Source organism: Mobula hypostoma, chromosome 17 (genome assembly GCF_963921235.1).
Source record: "Mobula hypostoma chromosome 17, sMobHyp1.1, whole genome shotgun sequence".
Classification (NCBI taxonomy): Eukaryota; Metazoa; Chordata; class Chondrichthyes; order Myliobatiformes; family Myliobatidae; genus Mobula; species Mobula hypostoma.
The window spans coordinates 41,749,113-41,771,421 of NC_086113.1; the positions used below are offsets into that span (position 1 = coordinate 41,749,113).

Below are 22,309 nucleotides of genomic sequence, written 5' to 3' on the forward strand. Positions count from 1 at the left end.
CCTCTGTGTGAAAAAGTTTTTCCTCAACTCCGTTCTAAATCGTCTACCCCTTATTCTTAAACTGTGGCCTCTGGTTCTGGACTCCCCGAACATCGGGAACATGTTTCCTGCCTCTAGCGTGTTCAATCCCTTAATAATCTTATATGTTTCAATCAGATCCCCTCTCATCCTTCTAAATTCCAGTGTATACAAGCCCAGTCGCTCCAATCTTTCAACATATGACAGTCCCGCCAGCCCAGGAATTAACCTCGTGAACCTACGCTGCATTCCCTCAATAGCTAGAATGTCCTTCCTCAAATTTGGAGACACAATACTCCAGGTGTGGTCTCACCAGACCAGAAGGACCTCTTTGCTCCTATACTCAACTCCCCTTGTTATGAAGGCCAACATGCCATTAGCTTTCTTCACTGCCTGCTGTACCTGCATGCTTACTTTCAGTGACTGATGAACAAGGACACCTAGATCTCGTTGTACTTCCATAACTTGAGTGATGCACTGGATAGGATAGTTTCCTTTTGTATACTGCAACTTTTGAATAGGGAAATCTAATAGCCATTATCAGGTAAATTTAGCACCACCTCAAGGTCTTGTAAAGACATTTTATTCTACACAAGATAAACTACAAGATATACCAGCTAGTTGAGTGGTGTCATAACAACAACCTTGCACTAAACATCAGCAAGACCAAAGAGCTGATTGTGGACTCCAGGAAGGGTAAGACAAAGAAACACAAACCAATTCTCATAGAGGGATCAGAAGTGGAGAGAGTGAGAAATTTCAAATTCCTGGGTGTCAATATCTCTGAGAACCTAACCTGGACGCAACATATCAACGTAACTATGAAGAAGGCAAGACAGCGGCTATATTTCATTAGGAGATTGAGGAGACTTGGTTTGTCAACTAAGACACTTGAAAACTTCTGCAAATGTACCATGGGGAGCATTCTGACTGGCTGCATCACCGTCTGGTATGGAGATCAAAATAAGCGCAGAAGCTTGTAAAATTAGTCAGCTCTATCATGGGTTCTGTAGTTTCCAAGACTTCTTCAAGGAGCGGTGCCTTAGGAAGGCAGGCAGCACCCATCATTAAGGAACCCACCACCCAAAACATATCCTCTTCACACTGTTACTGTCGGGAAGGAGGTACAGAAGCCTGAAGACGCCGGCTCAGCGATTCAGGAACAGCTTCTTCCCCTCTGCCACCCGATCCCTAAATGGACATTGAACTCATGAACGCTATCTCACTGCTTTTTTATTTCTGTTACTGTGCAATACATATTTTAACTTAACTACTTAGTAGACATATATATCCTTAAAGTAACTCAACTTTATTCCCTGTATTTATTTATCATGAATTGCATTGTACTGCTTCTGTAAGCTTAACAAATTTCATGACATACTGTATGCAGGTGATCTTAAATCTGATTCTGATTCTGAAATAATGATCCCATTGGAGTCAGAGTCTGATCAGTGCATGACTTCTGTTTACTGAAATAAGTGGATTTTTGAGGAACCCATGCCTTCTATCTTTTTGCTTTCCCACTTAAATTTTGATTGCTCTATTAAATAAGTAGGAATGACCAGTGCACCAAATCTGCATGGGTGAGAAATCATTGATTATTTGTTACATCAGGGCTAATTTTCTTTTAAATAACAAGCTCTTGCTTCCCACAAACATTTTTGAGTTCTCTTGTGCAATCCAATCATTTTAGTATCCGAAAAGTGTTCCACACTTCTAAACAATGACACATTTTGATTACTTAAGGATATGTGTAAGACACAAGGCCATTGTGTTTTCTTATTGAATTTGATTGCTTGTTTAGTTTGAATTATTTGTGCTGTAATAACTGTAAAGAATTTATTTCTTTCCTCTTGATATTACTGGGTCATCTCACGTATTTATACTCATTAACTACCAGGTATGAGCGTTCCGAAGTATCTAACTAATTTTTTTTCTGCAAAGTTCCTCCAAGGCTGCCACTTACTTGCCAAGGTTTTCAGAAAAGCCACTGCAAACTTTTGTGCATATTCTATTTCAGTCTCCAAGGCTTTGTCCAGATAAACTAAATGTTGCTCAGAAGGAAAGCTGACAAACTCTTCCAAAAATGTTGTGTTCGCTACCTCTCCGAGGACCAAAGCAAATACTGCAAAGCCTTTACATTTAGCTTCATGTGCTACTTCCAGTAACTTTTCATCACCCATGTTTCTTTGGCCTGAAACTATTGTAAAGATAACCTTGTGAGTCTGCTGATTGGTGAAATTTAAGAAGAAATTTCTCAGGCTCCAATCAATGATGCTGCTGATGCCAGTGGAGCCCTCTGGTGGACTGACTGGGTCTTGGATGTGCCTCTTCTTTAGCGTTTTTGTATTGTAATCCAAAATGGCAAATTCCAGTTTGTGTGGATCTTTCCCATATCTGAGTGTATAATTTGGAGAGTTTTGTACAATAGCCACTCTGGGATGAAGTTCAGACGCCTTTGGTTCTTTGGAGCTTAAAAATGTGTTAACCATAGAACTCAAGAAATGTTGCACAGCTTCTGAATGCATGGGTGGCATTCCTTCAGAATCCTCCACAACAAAAGCTAAATCCAGATTCACGGGAATAGGAGATGGCTGTACAGCTCCAAGACACAAAGCACTTGGGTCACATTTATCTGGAAAAGAAAAATAATATCAGTTTTGTTTCACTGTATTTTCCTTTATGAATTTGTTTAATTTACTTCACTGAAGCATTACAAATGATTCAGCTTCATTATATTCTGATGTTAATGTGGAATCAAATTCACCTTTGGAATAAAACAAAGTGAAACTTAAAGGAGGAAAAAGAAACAACTTATTTCTCTATAAGTTGGCCATGAACTTGGTTCCTTGGTGTAAAGCAAATTACTTATAATGTTTAAACATATCCTCCACAACCAGTAGTTACAATTGATAGATTGCTTTCCATGGTATTGAATGTTAATACAAATACCACCAGCATCTCTGTGCATGAGATTTCTAATACGTATTTAAAGAGTTGGACATTCGATTTTGTGGTGCTACCCTCTCACTATGGGAGCACAGTCCTGTTTTCAGTACTTAATCCTGTTGTTGGGTTTGATCATTTTATATTAGCTAGTATTAAAAAGGTTGGTAAATTACTGGAACATTGAAACTATGAGCTGCTGATTTAGTTGATTTTAGCTAAGGTAAAGGTAGAGATCCAAAACCCTTAGAATAGTGAGGATAAAATCATTAAAATAGAAGAATGGGTACATAGGTGTGAGGCACACTACAACAAGTTCCTATTATTGGGCAGAGTTTGAGAAGATGATGAAGAAGACGCTTAAGAAAAAAAAGAGAAAAACTACTTCGTGGATTCCGAAAAAGATAATGTGTCTGCTTGTTTCTGAATCAATCCTCACTGATGATGATTGAAACAAATAGCATTTATCAAGATTCAAGATTGTTTAATATCATTTCCAATACACAAGTGTAAAGGAGAACAAAATAATTGTCAGAATCTCAGCTTATCTTTCACAGTTCCAGCAATAGTATTTTCCAAAACTTCTGAATAAATTTAATAAGTTAGAATTTAATAAATTTGTATGCAAGAGGTCTCTCATACTGTAATACTTTTACCATCATACCAAGGCAAAGTATGCACTGGGCGACTCTGCTTAACAGCTTCTTGGATTCTTGTTGCTGCCTTGGCAGTACAACCACTTCCCCTGAATCTTCAGTATTAACCTTAGTTAAATGAATGGAAAGAAATATACGATTCAGGAAAAAAGTATTTATCAGTTTGATAATAGTATAAGCACATTTCTTTTACTCCATTAATAGATTGTCAGAATAGAAAATCATAAATTTCAGGTTACTACGACAAATTACTTAATGCATTTCAATCTAAATTAAAATAATTACTCAGTAAAGTATGCAGAATACTTAGTAAACTAATTAGTAAATTGTTATACATCAATGCAAGATACTATTTTGGGAATAAAATTGATCCTTTGCAAAATTCAAAATTTCTACACCATAAGCAATGGATAGAGAATGCATGCCAAGAAATTGTTTAATGACTTTAAAGGCTTATTAGTCATGTATTATAAACCCACTGTAGCTTCCACGTAGCAAAGTAGAAGGTTTATCTTCTGTGCCCTTCATGAGTGTGCTATGTGTAAGGGATTGTGGAGATGGGGCAGGGATTAGGACTAGCGCGGGAAATGGCAGTGACATTTTAAAGGCAGAGAAGTTGAGAGCTGGGTGGCAGGTTGGGAATCATAAAGGGAGGCACGGTCTGTAATTTGAGGGGATAAATGGCATTGCAGAATGGTTTGGTAAAGAGGAGGATGTTAGTTGGGAGGGGTTTAAGTGGTAAATACAGCAATGAAGACTGTGGTTGTTGAGGGGTTAATTATTGGTAAGGTACATTGTTGACAGATTGATGGTTATGGTATTTAGGAAAGGTTCACGTGTCTGAAAGAAAGGTCATAGTGAAGGAAAGAATTAGTCCGAGAGAGGGCAGATAAGTAAGTTACTTAAAGGAGTCTGCTTAAAGTGGGTTCCATGATTGGCTTTAAGTTGAACTGAAATTGGATTCATTGACTTTGCATCAGCTTTAGTAGCCTGTATGTATCATGTTCATAAAGGTATCTGTGAGAAAGTACCAGAAAGCTGTCTTTGTGGAGTAACCAGAGGAGGCAGAATTAAAATAACTGACAAATGAACTCGAGGTGTACAACAAAACCACAGTAATCCACCTTCTGATTGTTGGGAAATCCAAACGGTTTGGCATTTGGGTCACCAGGATCCCATTCCCACAGACCCTGTAACACACCAAAGCCTCAGTTCCCACACACCCTTTAAACTAGCTGAGCTCCTTGAACAACATCTTAAAGTGATTGAATTAAACATATTGTTCGTTGGAGTGTAAATTTTAACAATATCCAATCATCTGGAAAATATGTCAGCTTGGCATAACAGGCCCTGACCATGTTGGATTAAGGAGGTTGTACTGTTATTGGAAGTCTGCATTTCTTTATGCACGTCATTGAAGTGGCTTCATTAATAATTTCAAAACTGAGATTTAAAACTTGAGAATTCCAACAGAAGCAGAACAGACTAAAGAAATATAAGAATATTTTTTAAAAATTGAAGACACAGTAACAGCTTCCCAAATTACTATCACTAGCATGAAAGACATCAACTTTGAATGTTCCAGTTACTACTGAAGGGATGGCAATAATACTGAAAAAAATCTGCCCATAAAGGTTCGGTGAGCCTTGCATCAGAGATTTCTTTACTCATGTGATACTTTCCAAAATGGATCAGTGACATTAAGCAAACTGAGCAGCCAATCAAAATGATGACATTAAACTCTATAACAGGAGTAAGCTACTCAGTCTCTTGGGCATCCTTTATCATTCACTCAGCCACAGAAATCTACACACCCTCCTTCCCCTCTAACCTTTAATGCTTTAATTATTAAAAACATACTTTGTTCTTAATGTTACTAATTGAACCAGAATGAATTGCTGTTTACAGAAATGATTTCCAACCTCTATCACTAGAACTATTTCCTTACTATCCTACCTCAAGCCCTGGCCCTAACTCTAGACTACATTCTCTTCAGTAGAACTTCAATTATTTACGATCTGACCATCTGCAGATCTTGATATTTCAGCACCTGGCTCACAAGAAAGTATTTGCTGCGTTCCCATCTGATGCGCCAGGGCCCCATTTGAGCCCGGTTGCTCCATTTCTTTCCATTCATCTGGTCGCCAGTTCCTCATTTCCTTCTGACTTAACTGGGTCCTGTTCCCCGTGTTTCCTTTCAACTTGCTGGGCCCTGGTTTATGTGCTCCCTTTCAACTGCTTCACGCACATCCTTTAAGTTTACCTGATTCATTGTGAAAGTTATTATAATACAGTGTAGTTAAAAAAATGTGAAGTAAAATATATTGGGATATTGCCTTGGCATAACATTTCCTAATCTGGTATCATAATGTCCCAAAATTGCTGAATTATTGGAGCTCTACTATCACCCAAGACTCTCAAAGCAAACAAGCATGTGAAGAGTAATTCCTTTTAAGGACACCGTCAGCATTTTGGTGAAAGTAAAATCAAGTTTGGAATGTAAGCAATGGATTGAGTGAAAATCCTGAAACCTCAAGCTTTCATTAAAAATTGAAATGCTTTATAATTAAAATTGTGTTTTTGAGTATTCTTTCGAGAGACTTGCACTTTACATCAAACCAGTTTTTCAGGGCAAGAGGAATTCTTCTGAGGTAATTAACACTCAGCACAATATTAAAAAAATCATTCAAAGATGCTTGACATTTTCATTAGAGTTTAAATTGAGAATCGACAGCAAAAAGTTAAAGTTCACATCAAGTCACTGCTCAAAGACTGGAATGTGATAAGTTGTCTGTATTTCTATATATATTGTTTCCATAAGTTTATAATAACTATAATAAATTTTGACAATGAAGTCTGACATCATTGCAACCAGCAATTCCAGGCCAATACAATAAGTTTCTCTATATTTTTCCTTTTAACTGTATTTTGATCTTGGCATTAATGTTTGTCATATGAATTAGTCCATTTTAGAAAAAGAGGGCTGAGGAATTCCATATGACGGAGTTAAGATATAAATACTAACAACTAAGTGTAGGGCAGATACAGTTATATCCTTTCTACTACATGGAAAAATTGGCCTTCTACATTTCTTCAAACATCAAGGTTAAGTACCCACTGTACACACTGTAAGGAAAGATCCAAATAAGGAATTAATTTTCTTACTTTAAATGCTTGCTTCACTTCAGGGATGTTTTTGAATGAAATGATAACTGGCATGATATTTGCAGCACTGAACAGTGTAGCAGCTACAGCAATGGACTCTGTGTCTTTCGATGCTCCATTAGTGAGAAAGACGGCTATTTTCTTCACAAGGACACCATTACGAACACGTTTAAAAGTATTTCTGGCCACACACTGCATACTTTTGCCCATATTCCGTTTCTTGCTTGATCGTTCATGACCCAGTTCTTCAATTTTTCTCAGAAGTAGCTGCTTTTTCCTAAAATCTGAAAACAGAATGTAAGGTTTTGCTTCGTTATGGTACGTAAGGACAGCCACACGGGCACCTGTTGGACAGTTGTTTTCAGCAATATTGATGCCATTCAGCAAATTAATCACAATTTTCTTCATTCTTTCAAACATAGGAGGAGTGACATCTGAAGATGAGTCCAGAGCGAAGGCCAGCTCCGTGGGGTAGACTGGGCATGCTCCACTTCCTGAAAGAATGAACAAGCAATGAGTCAATAAGGACATCATTTAAGTAAAAGGCTTAATCTACAGTTGTGGTAATAATCAATGAAGCTTACTTACTTTCTGAACAGCAAGCTGGAGGAAACAAAGTAATGAAGAGAATTAATAGAAATTAGGGCATGTGATTAAACTTCCTTCAATTTTTATTCATTAACTCATGGAGTTAGACAGCATGGAAACAGGCCACTTGGCCCAAATCAACAATGTCATCCGAAGTGTCATGTTGAGCTGGTCCCATTTGCCCGCATTTGGCCCATATTTTTGTAAACCTTTCATATCCACATATCTGTCCAAATGTCTTGTAAATGTTGTAATTGTATCCACCTCTACCAATTCCTTTGATAACTTGCTCCGTATACCCATCACCCTCTGCATGATAAACCTAACTCTCAAGGACCCTTTTAAATCTTTCCACTTTCTTCTTAAAACCCATGCCCTCAAATTTTAGATTCCTAGCAATTCAAAAACTGTAAGTTAACTAAACCTTAGCTCTCCATAGTTCCTCTTCTGGTTAGAACCTGGTGCAAGCTGTTAGGGATGTCTCCTCAGAAGCAGTATCAGGAAATAGTCCCAACTCCATAAATGCAGGTCTCCTGCACTTTGAGAGACCTGGACTTCCGATGCCTAACAGGGTTTTGTGAAAAGGAGCACCTTCTCCCTGATCTGATGTTCTTCACTTACTCTGATTGCTCTATAAATGTGGCAGTGAGTTCCAGCAGGGACTAAAGCATAGAGTACCTCCTCTTTAAGAAATGTAGGCTCGATTTCTACAGATGGCCATTTTTAGCAGGAACATTTGTTCCTGAAGTCATTCCTTGCAATTGTGTGCCAATGTGAAACTCCACATGATCAGTACTAATTAAATGCACAAATTATTGCATGAGCTGCACTCATGATATCTGTGTCCCTCGTGAGGTTTTGTGACAAACTGACAGAGTCCTTACGAACCCTAGGTTGGTGCATCCTTTCCGAAAAACTTCAAAATTCCATCCCTTTGCTTTAGGGAAGCCTCTACATTGTGACACTATGACAAAATCTGTTGGCTGGATTAGCAACTGCTTTGAAGTGTAATTAAAATTGAACCAACAGATTTGAAGCTTTTAATACAGATACTCACGGCAGGTTGCTCGTACTGCCTTTATAAGATCACATGGCTGTAATGAAATAATGGAATTTAAGACTTTAAGAATATTAAACAAAATATATCAATAAATGTCAGCACTGTTAACTGTTCCTTTATATGGTTACCTACCGACATCATTACACCTGATGGTCCCTTGAGGCCCTACAATGAATAAAAAGAATGAGTTGTACTGCAAAACTGGGTAATCTGCCTATACTTTTCAGAAGTACAAGGTGGAGTTCTGATTAATATCACTTATCTGTGAAAGTTAAAGTTTCCAAACAATAAAAGCAAAATTAATGGTGTTCAAGCTGTTTCACCAGAAAAGCATCCAAGATGTTTGCCCATGAGAAAGACATCATATGCTGTAACTTTCTATGTTTCTGTGAAGAGAGCTGGATTGACATCAGATACAAAGGCAGATTATCCTGATATCTAAGGGAAACTCTGGCTTTTGCAGTTTTAAGATCAAGGAAATGAAAGCCATGAAATAAAACAACCAGAATTCAGCAGTGACAATATGGAAATGAAAATGTCTTTTCCATTGTTGTTGGGGGACTGTGAGAAGATTTCTGTCAGCTGACGACTGAGGCTATGCTTAATTCGGTTCAGATGCTCTTGCCTCTTGCCCTATACTTTCCAAATGCTTTACATTTCTACATTAAATTTGTATAGCTCCTGAGTGGCAACTGTGCCAAGGAGACCTCTGAGCATGTGATGGATACTTTACCTATAAAAACCTCTTAATTCAATCAGGTGATGAACACACAGACAAAACAATAAACACAAGAGATGCTGCAGTTGCTGGAAATCTTGAGCAACACACACTAAATGCTGGAGGAACTCAGCAAGTCAGGCAGCATCTATGGAGAGGAATTAACAGGCAAAGTTTCAGCCGAGACCCTTCATCAGGACTGGAAAGGACGGGGCAGAAGCCAAAATAATAAGGCGGTGGAAGTGGATAGAGTCCCAGCTGGCTGGGACAAGGAGGTCAAGGACCGACGTGTTAGAATGGGAGTTGGAAGTCGAATTGAAATGGGTGGCCACTGGGAAATCTTGCCTTTTGTGGTGGAAGGAGCAAAGGTGGTCAACGAAATGGTCTCCCAGTCTCAGTTGGGTTTCATCTATGTAGAGGATACTGCACAAGGAGTACCGGATATAGTCCATGGCTTCATCTACTGCCAAAATGAGGCCATACTCAGTTTCCTTTTTTAAAATTATTTATTCATTTACAGGATGTGGGCATTGGCAGCTAAGCCAGCATTTACCACATTGCTCTGGGTCTGGAGTAACATATAGGCCAGACCAGGTAAGGACAGCAGGATTCCTCCCCTAAACTAAAGGACGTTAGTGAACCACATGTGTTTTTATGACAACCGACGTGGTTTCATGGTAATCAGTTATTTTTCATTGAATTCAAATTCACATTACTGAACCAGTGGTGATTACCAGTATGCCCAATCTTCCCAGTTGATGTTTAGGGAAACATCAAGTCATATTCAGACTGGTTAGCGTCCAACCTTATGACATGAACATTGATTTCTCTAACCTCGGTAATTTCCCCTCATCACCTCCCATACCCTTCTTTCTTTTTTCATTCCCCACTCTGGTTCCCTCCTTTTCTCTTCACCTACCCATCAGTGCCCTCTGGCACTTCTTCTTCTCCTTTCCTTTCTTCCATGTTCCACCGTTGTCTCCCACCAAATTCAATCTTCTTCAGCCCTTTACCTCTTCCACCTATTTCCTCTCAGCTTCTTACCTTCTCCCATCACCTCCATCTTCACCCACCCACCTTCCTCCTCCCCTGTTTTCACCTATCACATGCCAGTTTTCAGTTTGTCCCCTTCCCCTACCTTCTTCTCCTGACTTCTACTCTCCTTGTTTTCAGTCCTGATTGAAGGACCTCAGTCTGAAACATCAACTGTTTATTTTCCTCCATAGACGCTGCCTGGCTCACTGAGTTCCTACAGCATTTCGTATGTATGTATGTGTTGAATCAGAAAAATGAACTCTGTTTTCCTTTACATTAACCACATACTGTTGTTTATATTTTTTCACCTTCTCCCGATCCTGTGCTGAAGATGATGTTATATGATAGCCAAAATTCCAACAACCCGTTGACAACTGGAGGAATGTCTTCACCATAGACAATGTCATGGTCAGAGTCACCTGACCATCATTGATACGCTCCTTCAGGATCACTGTATCTGAAGCAGTAAGCCTTGCTCAAGCAACACACATCAAAGTTGCTGGTGAACGCAGCAGGCCAGGCAGCATCTCTAGGAAGAGGTACAGTCGACGTTTCAGGCTGAGACCCTTCGTCAGGACTAACTGAAGGAAGAGTTAGTAAGAGATTTGAAAGTGGGAGGGGGAGGGGGAGATCTGAAATGAAAGGAGAAGACAGGAGGGGGAGGGATGGAGCCAAGAGCTGGACAGGTGATTGGCAAAGGGGATATGAGAGGATCATGGGACAGGAGGTCCGGGGAGAAAGACAGGGGTGGGGGTGGCAGAACCAGAGGATGGGCAAGGGGTATAGTCAGAGGGACAGAGGGAGAAAAAGGAGAGTAAGAGAAAGAAAGTGTGTATAAAAATAAATAACAGATGGGGTACGAGGGGGAGGTGGGGCATTAGCGGAAGTTAGAGAAGTCGATGTTCATGCCATCAGGTTGGAGGCTACCCAGGTGGAATATAAGATGTTGTTCCTCCAACCTGAATGTGGCTTCATCTTTACAGTAGAGGAGGCCGTGGATAGACATGTCAGAATGGGAATGGGATGTGGAATTAAAATGTGTGGCCACTGGGAGATTCTGCTTTCTCTGGAGGACAGAGCGTAGGTGTTCAGCAAAGCAGTCTCCCAGTCTGCGTCGGGTCTCGCCAATATATAAAAGGCCACATTGGGAGCACCGGACGCAGTATATCACCACACTCAGGTTGGAGGAACAACACCTTATATTCTGTCTGGGTAGCCTCCAACCTGATGGCATGAACATTGACTTCTCTAACTTCCGCTAATGCCCCACCTCCCCCTCGTACCCCATCTGTTATTTATTTTTATACACACATTCTTTCTCTCACTCTCCTTTTTCTCCCTCTGTCCCTCTGACTATACCCCTTGCCCATCCTCTGGGCTTTCCCCCCCTCCCCCTTTTCCTTCTCCCTGGGCCTCCTGTCCCATGATCCTCTCGTATCCCTTTTGCCAATCACCTATCCAGCTCTTGGCTCCATCCCTCCCACCTGTCTTCTCCTATCATTTTGGATCTCCCCCCCCCCCCACTTTCAAATCTCTTACTAACTCTTCCTTCAGTTAGTCCTGACGAAGGGTCTCGACCTGAAACGTCGACTGTACCTCTTCCTAGAGATGCTGCCTGGCCTGCTGCGTTCACCAGCAACTTTGATGTGTGTTGCTTGAATTTCCAGCATCTGCAGATTTCCTGTTGTAAGCCTTGCTCAAGCCTATTTCTATTCATAGGATATAAATTACTGTTGTTATTGGTAGATTTTTGTTGTAACTTCAGTCTGTAACTGTTCTTTCACAAAAACATACTAAGCTGCTTTGTAGACAGTGGGAAAAAAGGAGAACAAACTGAAAAAAGGTTATAAAACAAGGAGTGACCAAAAGCTTATTAAGTTGTTGGCTGTAAGGAAGCTTTTAAGCAGGGAAATGAGATAAATAAACTTAGTAAAGGAAGTGGACTTATGGAATTTAGACAGCTGCAGGTACCAAATTTTAAAATTCAGTTATTCACTGATTGCTGTTGACTAATTATTTGAAATTTCATTTTAAAACATATAACTGATGTGCAGGTAATGCAGCTGTATAATGTTCGAGAAGGTAGTTTTAACTTTGTACCAGTGATTGTAAAACACACCATGACATTTGTGTGAAATATTGGAGGATCTAGTGTAATGACAACTTGAAACTAAATGATCAAATATCTCACCATCTTACCTTTCGTCCAGGATTTCCTACCACTCCTGGCTCGCCGAGATCTCCAGGATCACCAGCATGACCCTGACAGGAATGAGCACGTCACATTAGTTTGGAGGAATCTTATCAAGGGATAATTCACACTATTTTCATACTTCACTCCCTGGATAACAATTCACAAAAGGAAGTACTTCCAGTTACTCAAAGCCCAACCTCAGGGTTTGAGAGCTGAACTATGACTGGATTCACTGTAGGAACCTGAGAGTTTCGTGGCGTGCTTGCTCCAAGAGATAGATGTGTTAAGAGGATGCAGGGTGACTTGGATAGGTTGGGTGAGTGGGCAAATTCATGGCAGATGCAATTTAATGTGGATAAATGTGAAGTTATCCACTTTGGTGGCAAAAATAGGAAAACAGATTATTATCTGAATGGTGGCCGATTAGGAAAAGGGGAGGTGCAACGAGACCTGGGTGTCATTATACACCAGTCATTGAAAGTGGGCATGCAGGTACAGCAGGCGGTGAAAAAGGCGAATGGTATGCTGGCATTTATAGCGAGAGGGTTCGAGTACAGGAGCAGGGAGGTACTACTGCAGTTGTACAAGGCCTTGGTGAGACCACACCTGGAGTATTGTGTGCAGTTTTGGTCCCCTAATCTGAGGAAAGACATCTTTGCCATAGAGGGAGTACAAAGAAGTTCACCAGATTGATTCCTGGGATGGCAGGACTTTCATATGAAGAAAGACTGGATGAACTGGGCTTGTACTCGTTGGAATTTAGAAGATTGAGGGGGATCTGATTGAAACGTATAAGATCCTAAAGGGATTGGACAGGCTAGATGCAGGAAGATTGTTCCCAATGTTGGGGAAGTCCAGAACGAGGGGTCACAGTTTGAGGATAGAGGGGAAGCCTTTTAGGACTGAGATTAGGAAAAACTTCTTCACACAGAGAGTGGTGAATCTGTGGAATTCTCTGCCACAGGAAACAGTTGAGGCCAGTTCATTGGCTATATTTAAGAGGGAGTTAGATATGGCCCTTGTGGCTACGGGGGTCAGGGGGTATGGAGGGAAGTCTGGGGCGGGGTTCTGAGTTGGATGATCAGCCATGATCATAATAAATGGCGGTGCTGGCTCGAAGGGCCGAATGGCCTACTCCTGCACCTATTTTCTATGTTTCTATGTTTCTATGTTCCAGGGTCCGTGAGAATGATGAACAAGTACCCACCCCTCATGGGAGGAAAAAACAAAGCAAGTGCAGGAATCCACTGGACACATGACAGTCTTGAACATGCTTCAATCAGTAGGTATTCCTGGGGGAGGAGGGGCCTAATGCTGGTGATCATGATGATGCTTTATTCGAGGGCAGTCGTTTTGCACAAGAGGGGAGTGATCAATGAGATTCAATAGTTAGGGAGTTTACTCAGCACCCTAACTCAATAAGTAGGATGGCCTAAGTCTGCTCTTATGTCTAATGATCTTTTTGTCAAAGGTTATGAAGAGAAGGCAGGAGAATGGGGTTGAGAGGGATAATAAATCAGCCACGATGGTACATTAGAGCAGACATGTTGGGCTGAATGGCCTAATTCTGCTCCTACTGTATGTCATATGGTCAAATAGTATAATGAATCTCACATTTATCGCTTTCATTACTCCAGACCAGGGGTTCCCAACTTGGGACCCACAAACCCCTTGCTTAATGGTATTGGTCTGTGGTCTAAAAAAAATTCGAAATTCCTGTTCTAGACAAAAGGATATCACCCAATGGTAGAAGAACATTTTGTGATGGGTTGAGGTCCTTTGGCCAATATTTCAGAAGTCAGTGAGGAAGGGCAAGACTTCTTTAGTGGTAATCTCTGATTTATCCCAATCTTACACATCAGGTGATGCAGTGGGATAGTGGGATGTCTGATGGATGAAATGAAAGCAGTTCCATTCCAGGCCAATGGGAAACATTGCAGAAGAGTTGAAACAAGGTAAACAGGCTGGAAGGTTTGCATTTGCAAGTGGCTTTGACCAATGTCCCAATATGTTCTTGATGAGGTTTAAGCAAATTTAGTAAATAAATGTGCAGCAGGAAGGACCTTTGGGGAAGAAATATACTGTCCACAGGGACTGCAAGAGGTGAATAGCATTAAAATAAGGAGTAGTATTGTTTGGTCCAGTGGGAAGGATATCTGGCTAAGCTTTGGTTGGAAGTAACTGCCCTTAGAAATCAGCCACATTCAGCGCTACATACCTGAAAATTGCTTATTTTCAAAATGAAAAGTAGTTACAATCATTTGTAGCTTGAAACAGCCAGAAAATAGATTGTGGATTCCAGTTACAGATTCCACCCCCCCCCCCCACCGCCCCGTACGTGGGGAGCTGCTTGGGTAAATTGGTCACCTTATTCAGAGATTACCTTCTGTTGCGCACTTTCAGATCAACTATATTCCTAACCAAGGTAGATCCTCTTTGCCTCGTTAACTATTTACATGCTGTTCTCAGAACCTAACTACCTATTTCTCCTTCCCACCCTGAGTCTGACCCTCAAAAATCCTTCCCACACTCCCAATGAGCTGACCAATAAACAGAGGTTTAAGCCACTGTTTCCACCCTTGCAACCCCCATTCCACATACAGAGGATGAACGCTCTCAATCTCGTCCCCAGGGTTGGGGAATCAAAAAATAAAAGGCATTAGTTTTAAGGTGAGAGGAGAAAGATTTAATAGGAACTTGGTGGGGGGGAGGACTTTTATTTCTCTCTAGAAGATGGAGTTGATGTAGAATGAGCTACATTGTGGATGAGACAGGTACAAAAACAACTTTTAACAGACAGGTATATAGTTTGTAAAGGTTTAGAAGGTTATGGGCCAAACATTAGCAAATAGGGCTAAGTTGAATGGGGAATCTTGGTTAGAATTCTGCAGAAGGGCTGAAGGGCCTGTTTCCAATCTGTATAACTCCATGACTATATGAGCTACTGTTTCTAGTCACTCAGCTGCACATGTGACCTGTCACATTTATTTATTTATTGAGCTACAGAGTTGAATAGGCCCTTCTGACCCTTTGAGACGCGCCACCCAACAACCCCCAATTTAACCCTTGCCTAATCACGGGTCAATTTACAATGACTAATTCACCAACCAACCTGTACAACTTTGGACAGTGGAAGGAAACTAGAGCACCTGGCGGAAGCCCATGTGGTCACAGAGAGAACGTACAAACTCCTTACGGGACAACAGTGTGAACTGAACCTGCGTCACTAGTACTGTAAAGCGTTGTGCTAATAACCACTACACTACCGTGACCATCAACACGTAATTCTCAGGAATAAATCCAACATCTGCCTCATCTACCCTCACCATACACTGACCTTCCCCTTTAGTAATCGTTTTTGCTTTCACCAACTGCATATTAGTTAGTGTTCCAAGTATCCAAACAAAGTCAATATAACATGTCCAAAACACCATATTGCATTATGCTGTCTCCAGTAAATGTTCTATTTAAAATAATGTTTTCCTCATCATATTCTATAGGATTCTTGCTGAGTCATATGAAATGTTAACTCAAAGTTGTTTACTAATTCTCATGTACTTCCGCTATGTTAGGAGCGGCCCCTGATCTGAAAGTGCCTCTGATGCTACATCTTTTATATTACCATGTTACACTACTAGATGGCGGGCTTCTCTTACACCATGCTATTTTCCTGTGTAGAATGAAATCAGTTCAGAAATGTCCTTTAACAGAAAGGCAGGAAAATCATGCCTGAGGGACTAGAACATTGGAGCAGGACATGCATGAAGATTTAGAATGAGGTGGTCATTCTTCATCCCTGGTAAGAGTATGCCAATGAGTTGGAAAGGACGAACAGCGGAGCTAAACAGCTGGTGGCTGCAAAGTGTGACGGGGAGGTATATTCCCAGCTTCTGCTAAATGTGTGCAACAATTGTGCAATGCTGGGCAGCACAGTGCAATAGTGCCAGAGACCTGCATTCAATCCCGACCTCTGGTGCCATGTGTGTGTGGAATTTACATGTCATCTCGTAACCATATAGGTGTCCTCTGGGTGCTCCAGTAGCTGATCTCCGTACATGTGTGTAAGTAAGTGGTAGAATCTGGGGACAGATGATGTGAATGAGGGGGAGAATGAAAGTTGAATTAGCGTATGATTAGTACAACTGGGTGTTTGTTGCTCAGCACAGGCACAATGGAGCAACAGGCCTGTTTTCATGTTCTATAACTTTATGGCTATTGTACGTGGTGGAAGGTATTTGATATAAGGCTTATCGGCACGGTATTGTAGTGGTTAGTACAACGCTTTACAGTACAGACGACCTGGGTTCACTTCCCACCGCTGCCTGTAAGGAGTTTGTACGTTGTTCTCTCCGTGACCACGTCCTCTCACAATCCAAAGATGTACCAATTGGATTGTTAACTGGTCATTGTAAATTGTCCCGGGATTAGGCTAGGATTAAATTAGGAGGTTGCTGGGCAACGCAACCTGAAGGACCAGCAGGGCCTAAATAAAATAATAAATAGATCCTAACAGGAAGGTGGCCCTGCTACAGTTTTTGTATTATCATGTTAGGCACTAGGTGGCGCACATCTCTTATTACACCACTGAGAAGTCTAGTAAGAGACAGGGTAATCTGCGACTGAATTACTAAACGCAAGGGCATCTAACCTGCTTGCTTTGTAAGAAGTTACTCTCTTTATACTTTTTTTAAAATAGAGTTGTCTGCTGCTTAGACTATAACCTAAAATTCAGTCAGAGTGACCACGATACTAGCTTGAACGGTTTATAGTTTGAGAGGTTGGTCATTAGGTATGGTAATTCCAAAGTGCTATCAAGGTGGCCCACCGCTGTCTACTTTATCACCTTTCTTAATGTAGAGCCAGTCAGGTGAATCTGCAATGAGGTACATACAGAGGGGGAGGGATGGGTGGTGGGGAATCTCTTTCATGCAGACATGTTCCTCCTCTGCCCTCAACCCTTGTTTTTCAGCCAAGGTTTTCTGAAGCATGAGTTATTCAGGCAGAAAAATCTCACCGAGGATGCTAGAGGTTCTATAGGACAGAGAGAAAGTCTTCAATGCAACACAATCAGGAGCCCAGAGAAGACCGAGGAGCCAAGGAAAGAGAGGGTAACCTGTCAGTCAGATAGTTGCATTGAGCTGAATAGACAAAGTCTGGGTCATTTTTATAACTGATTTCTTTCTGCACAATTTTAATAACACCCATTTATTTCAGTTTGTTTAGATTTTATTGCTAACTTTATTGGTGGCAGATGGAAATATGTCTCTACCAAAGGAGGTGCAAGGTGTTCCTTCCGTCTGCTAGTCTGCAGGTCACCCTTGGGCAAGGAGTAGCACCTCCTGAGTACCCACCCCCCACACACACACACCCGATCAGGGTCACATGAAGCCATGGGAGCTGGTGGAGGATGGTCGTATCAGCAGCTGGTGCATATCACAAGTCCTGGTTATGTGACCACTGACGTCAGGCAGACAACCTCTGAAGAGTGTTGATAATCGCTTGGGTCACCAACCTTGTAAAGGCACTGCCCAGAAGGTGGCAATGGCAAACCACTTCTGTAGAAAAACTTGCCAACGAGAATCACGGACCATGACCGCCCACATCATACTACACAATATATAATGAACTAATTCTAAACTGCAATAATCTATTGTTTTACATTAATAGATTGTCAACCATAAATAGCAATCTTTTCTAAAAATATCAAATATTGTTTAAGAACTTAATGTTTTTCAGTGAAGTTCCTACCTGGTTCCCTTTCATTCCTTTGAGTCCTTGTTCTCCATTTGCTCCTGTTTTTCCTTTTTCTCCCTAAAATCATAATAACAAATGTGGAACAAAGAACAGTCATCTTTGGTAATAATGAATCCAAACATAAAGGATCAAAGTAGTTTTACTCTAAATATTAAAAGCCATTAAACATACCTTTTCGCCAATGTTTCCCTGGGGTCCTCTTTCTCCCTGCAATGTAATAAAATAATATTTTTAGCACTATAGGGCTAGAGAATGGAGCACAGTTTTGCTTATGTATTAAGCAGTCAACTACAAATGTTAGCTGGGTTAATGCAGTTCTTCCTCTGTTGTCCTATCTCTTTCTGGTGAAGCAAGGATAAAAGTTAAAGAAATCCTTAAGGTAAACTGCTTTGCTTTGAGTCTAAAAGTCCAGATGTGTACTTCTCTCTTGGATGTCCTCAGACTTACCCATCCTGTGCTTCCCACCCTGGAAAGATCTTCTCCAAAGTCAGTGAATGCAAAGGAATAACTGCTACTCCAGACGCTCGCCTAACTCCAAACCAGGATGTCTGCATGTTAATGAAGCTGAAGAATTTAAGTCACTGCAGCCTGAAATTCAATAAGAAACTGACACAGGCATCCAAGAGATAGTTTTCATGCCTCTTGAAACGGAGGAATTACTGGAATCACATTAATCTTTTGTTCATTCAAAGCAGCTAGAAAATCTATTGCCAGAAATCAGAATTAGTGTAATATATAATGAATATTTTGCTTATAGTTCACACTTATATAATAAGGACATGAGGGAAACTCTACAAGAGTTAGATTTGTAATCATCTGGCATTAAATATTTGACAAAAAAATTACGCACAGAGCCTTGGCCTTTGAACATCATTATGCTACTGTATCCACAATTTCCTCATCAGGAGACCACAGTCAGTACAAATCGGTGATAATATCTCCTCCTCGCTGCCAAAACAAGTACACCTCAATGATGCATGCTTAACCACTGCTCTTTCTCTCTTTACACTCATGACTATGCAGTTAAGCACAGCTTAAGTGACATTTATAAATTCACAGAAAATACCACAATTGTTGGAAAAATCTTCAGATGGCAGCAAGGAGACATACAGGAGTGAGATCGATCTGGTGGTTGAGTATTGTCAAAACAACTTCTCAACATCAGCAAGACCAAAAAATTCATTGTGGACTTCAGGAAGGGAACCAGTCCTCATCGAGGGATCAGTGGGGGAAAGGGTGAGCAGCTATAAGTTCCTGTGTGTCAACATCTCTAGGGATCTCTCCTGGACCCAGCATTTTGTCCCAATCGTGAAGAAGACACACCAGTGGCTCTACTTCATTAGGAGTTTGTGGAGAATTGGTAATTCACCAAACTTCATCAGATGTATAGTGGACAGCATTCTGACTGGCTTTATGAATCATAAAACCATAAGGCACAGAAGCAGAATTAGGCCATTCAGCCCATCGAGTCTGTTCTGCCATTTGATCATGGCTGATTTATTATCCCACTCAATCCCATTCTCCTGCCTTCTAACCAAAACCTTTGAGGTACTTACTAATCAAGAACATATCAGTTTCTGCTTTAAATATAACAAATTACATGGCCTCTATAGCTGTCTGTGGCAACGAGTTACACATATTCTCAATGATCTGGCTAACGAAATCCTCCTCATCTCTATTCTAAAGGGATGTTCTATTCTGAGGCTGTACCATCTGGTTCTAAACTCCCCACTATAGGAAACATCCTTTCTATGTCCACCCTATCTAGAACTTTCAATATTCAATAGGTATCAATGAAATCCCCCCATTCTTCTAAATGCTTCTCATACATTAACCCTTTCATTCCTGAGATCACTTTCATGAACCTCTTCTAGACTGTCTCCAATGCCATTTCTTAGATAAGGGTCCCAAAACTACATACAATTCTCCAAGAGCCTTCTGACTAATGCCTTCTCAAGCCTCAGCATCACATCCTTGCTTTTATATATAGTCTAGTCCTCTTGAAATGAATGCTAACATTGCATTTGCTTTCTTTACCACCAACTCAACCTCCAAGTTAACCTTTAGAAAATCCCACACGAGTACTCAAAAGTTCCTTTGCAACTCTGACTTCTGAATTTGCTCACTATTTAGAAAATAGTCTACTCCTTTATTCCTTCCACCGAAGTGCATGACCATACACTTCCCTACACAGTATTCCATCTGCCAATTTTTTGCCAATTCTCATAATCTAAGTCCTTCTGAAGACTCCCTGCTTCCTTAACACTGCCTGGTCTTCCACCTATCTTTGTATCATCTGCAATTTTGGTCACAAAGCCATCAATTCCACCATCTAAAACATTGACATATAACGTGTAAAGCATGGTCCTAATACCGAACCCTGCAGAACATCACTAGTCACTGGCAGCCAACTGGAAAATTCCCCTTTGTCAGCCAATGTTCTATCCGTGCTAGTATCTTTCCTATCTTACCATTTTTTTTTATCTTGTTTAGCAGCCTCATGTGCAGCACCTTGTCAAAGACCTTCTGAAAATCAAGTAACAACACCTTCTGACTCTCCTTTGTCTATCCTGCCCGTTATTTCCTCAAAGAATTTCAACAGACTTGTAAGCATTTTTTCCCCATGATGGCACCAAGCTGATTTTGGCCTATTTGTCATGTGCCACCAAGTACCCCAAAGTGTCATATTTAATAATGGATTCCAACATCTTACCAACCACTAAAGTCACACCAGCTGGTCTATAAATTACTTGTCTTTTGCCCCACTCCTTTCTTAAGGAATGGAGTGACATTTGTAATTTCCTTGTCCCCAGAACTATTCCAGAATCCGGTGATTTTTGAAGGATCACTACTAATGCCTTCACGATCTCTTCAGCTATTTCTTTTAGAACCAAGGGCTTTGTCTATCTCATTCAGGTTACTTATCTACCTTCAGACTCTCAGCGTCCCAGGGACTTTCTCCTTAGTAATAGCAACTACACTCACTCCTGCCCTCTGACACTCTCAAATCTGGTGCAAACTGCTCATGTCATAGTGAGGAATGATGCAAAATACTTATTAAGTTTGTCAGTCATTTCTTTGTTCCCCATTACTAACTCTGCAGCATCATTTTGTAGCAGTCCAATATCCACTCTCGCCACCATTGAGGACATTTTCAAATGATGGTACCTTGAGAAGGTGGCATTTAACATTAATGAGACTCACTACCTTATACATGCCTGCTTCTCATTACTAACATCAGGGGTGAGCCTGAAAACTTAATGATTCTTTCTTCCATCATCAGATTTCTCTATTGTCCATGAACACCATCTCAATATTTTTATTTTGCTATTTATTTATTTTGTAATTGATAGTAGTTTTATGTCTTTGCACTATACTACTGCTACAAAACATCAAGTTTCATGTCATATACAGTGATAATAAACCTGATTCTGCTTCTATAAAGACTTTTCTGATTGAAATAATGGAGCCAATCAGTTAAAACTAGTTGGATAACATTACATCAAAAATTTAAGCATCCAAATTTGCAAATCCTTCTAATAGATGTGGAATGGAAATATATTGAGCTATTTTGTAGGGTTCTACTCATGAGCATAAAATCTCTGTATAAAAGAAAATGCATTTATTATTGGTAGGTCCTTTTCAATCTTTGGTATTATATATACATTCTAAATGATCTGTTAATTAGGTGATTGCTGCCACCGTTACTTTGTGAATGGATTAGTAATATAAATTTGTTATTACCCAAGTTTTATTTCTCACTTCACCATGACTACATTAGTGAAATGGGAAAAATTGAAGAAGAAGAAGGACCATTGACAATGACATGAAAGGTTTTTCGTAGGAACTAGTACAGCAGATAAAAATATCCCTTCTTTCATAATGATAATTGATAAGTTGCAGCTATGGATGATAAGACACAAAGGCATTGAAAGAAAGATTCCTTTCCTTGTTACAGGACTAATGTCTATCAGTAACATAAAATTATGCTGTTACCTTTCTTCCTTTTGAGCCTTGAGAGCCAAATCCATCATCGCCATCGAGACCCTGTGTAGTAAACAAGCCAGTATACATACACAGTCATAATGGCTGAAATATCAACAATGACAGCTGCTACCATTTATATCATGCTCCTACCACAGAAAAATAAAACATCCAAAGAAATTTCACAGGAT

At 40.4% G+C, this 22,309-nt stretch overlaps 1 protein-coding gene across 1 annotated transcript in view; it reads right to left on the bottom strand.

Moving 5' to 3' along the window:
* LOC134357972 (collagen alpha-3(VI) chain-like) overlaps positions 1 to 22,309 on the bottom strand; it is a 112,938-nt gene that overhangs the window by 9,647 nt on the left and 80,982 nt on the right. The window contains exons 21-30 of the mRNA XM_063069800.1: positions 22,131 to 22,181; positions 18,306 to 18,341; positions 18,129 to 18,191; positions 12,386 to 12,448; positions 8,566 to 8,598; positions 8,431 to 8,467; positions 7,374 to 7,388; positions 6,786 to 7,279; positions 3,629 to 3,728; positions 1,985 to 2,653 (exon numbers count right to left, since the gene is read on the bottom strand). Coding sequence (XP_062925870.1) covers positions 1,985 to 2,653; positions 3,629 to 3,728; positions 6,786 to 7,279; positions 7,374 to 7,388; positions 8,431 to 8,467; positions 8,566 to 8,598; positions 12,386 to 12,448; positions 18,129 to 18,191; positions 18,306 to 18,341; positions 22,131 to 22,181 — 1,561 coding nt within the window. The remainder of the gene's footprint in view (positions 1 to 1,984; positions 2,654 to 3,628; positions 3,729 to 6,785; positions 7,280 to 7,373; positions 7,389 to 8,430; positions 8,468 to 8,565; positions 8,599 to 12,385; positions 12,449 to 18,128; positions 18,192 to 18,305; positions 18,342 to 22,130; positions 22,182 to 22,309) is intronic.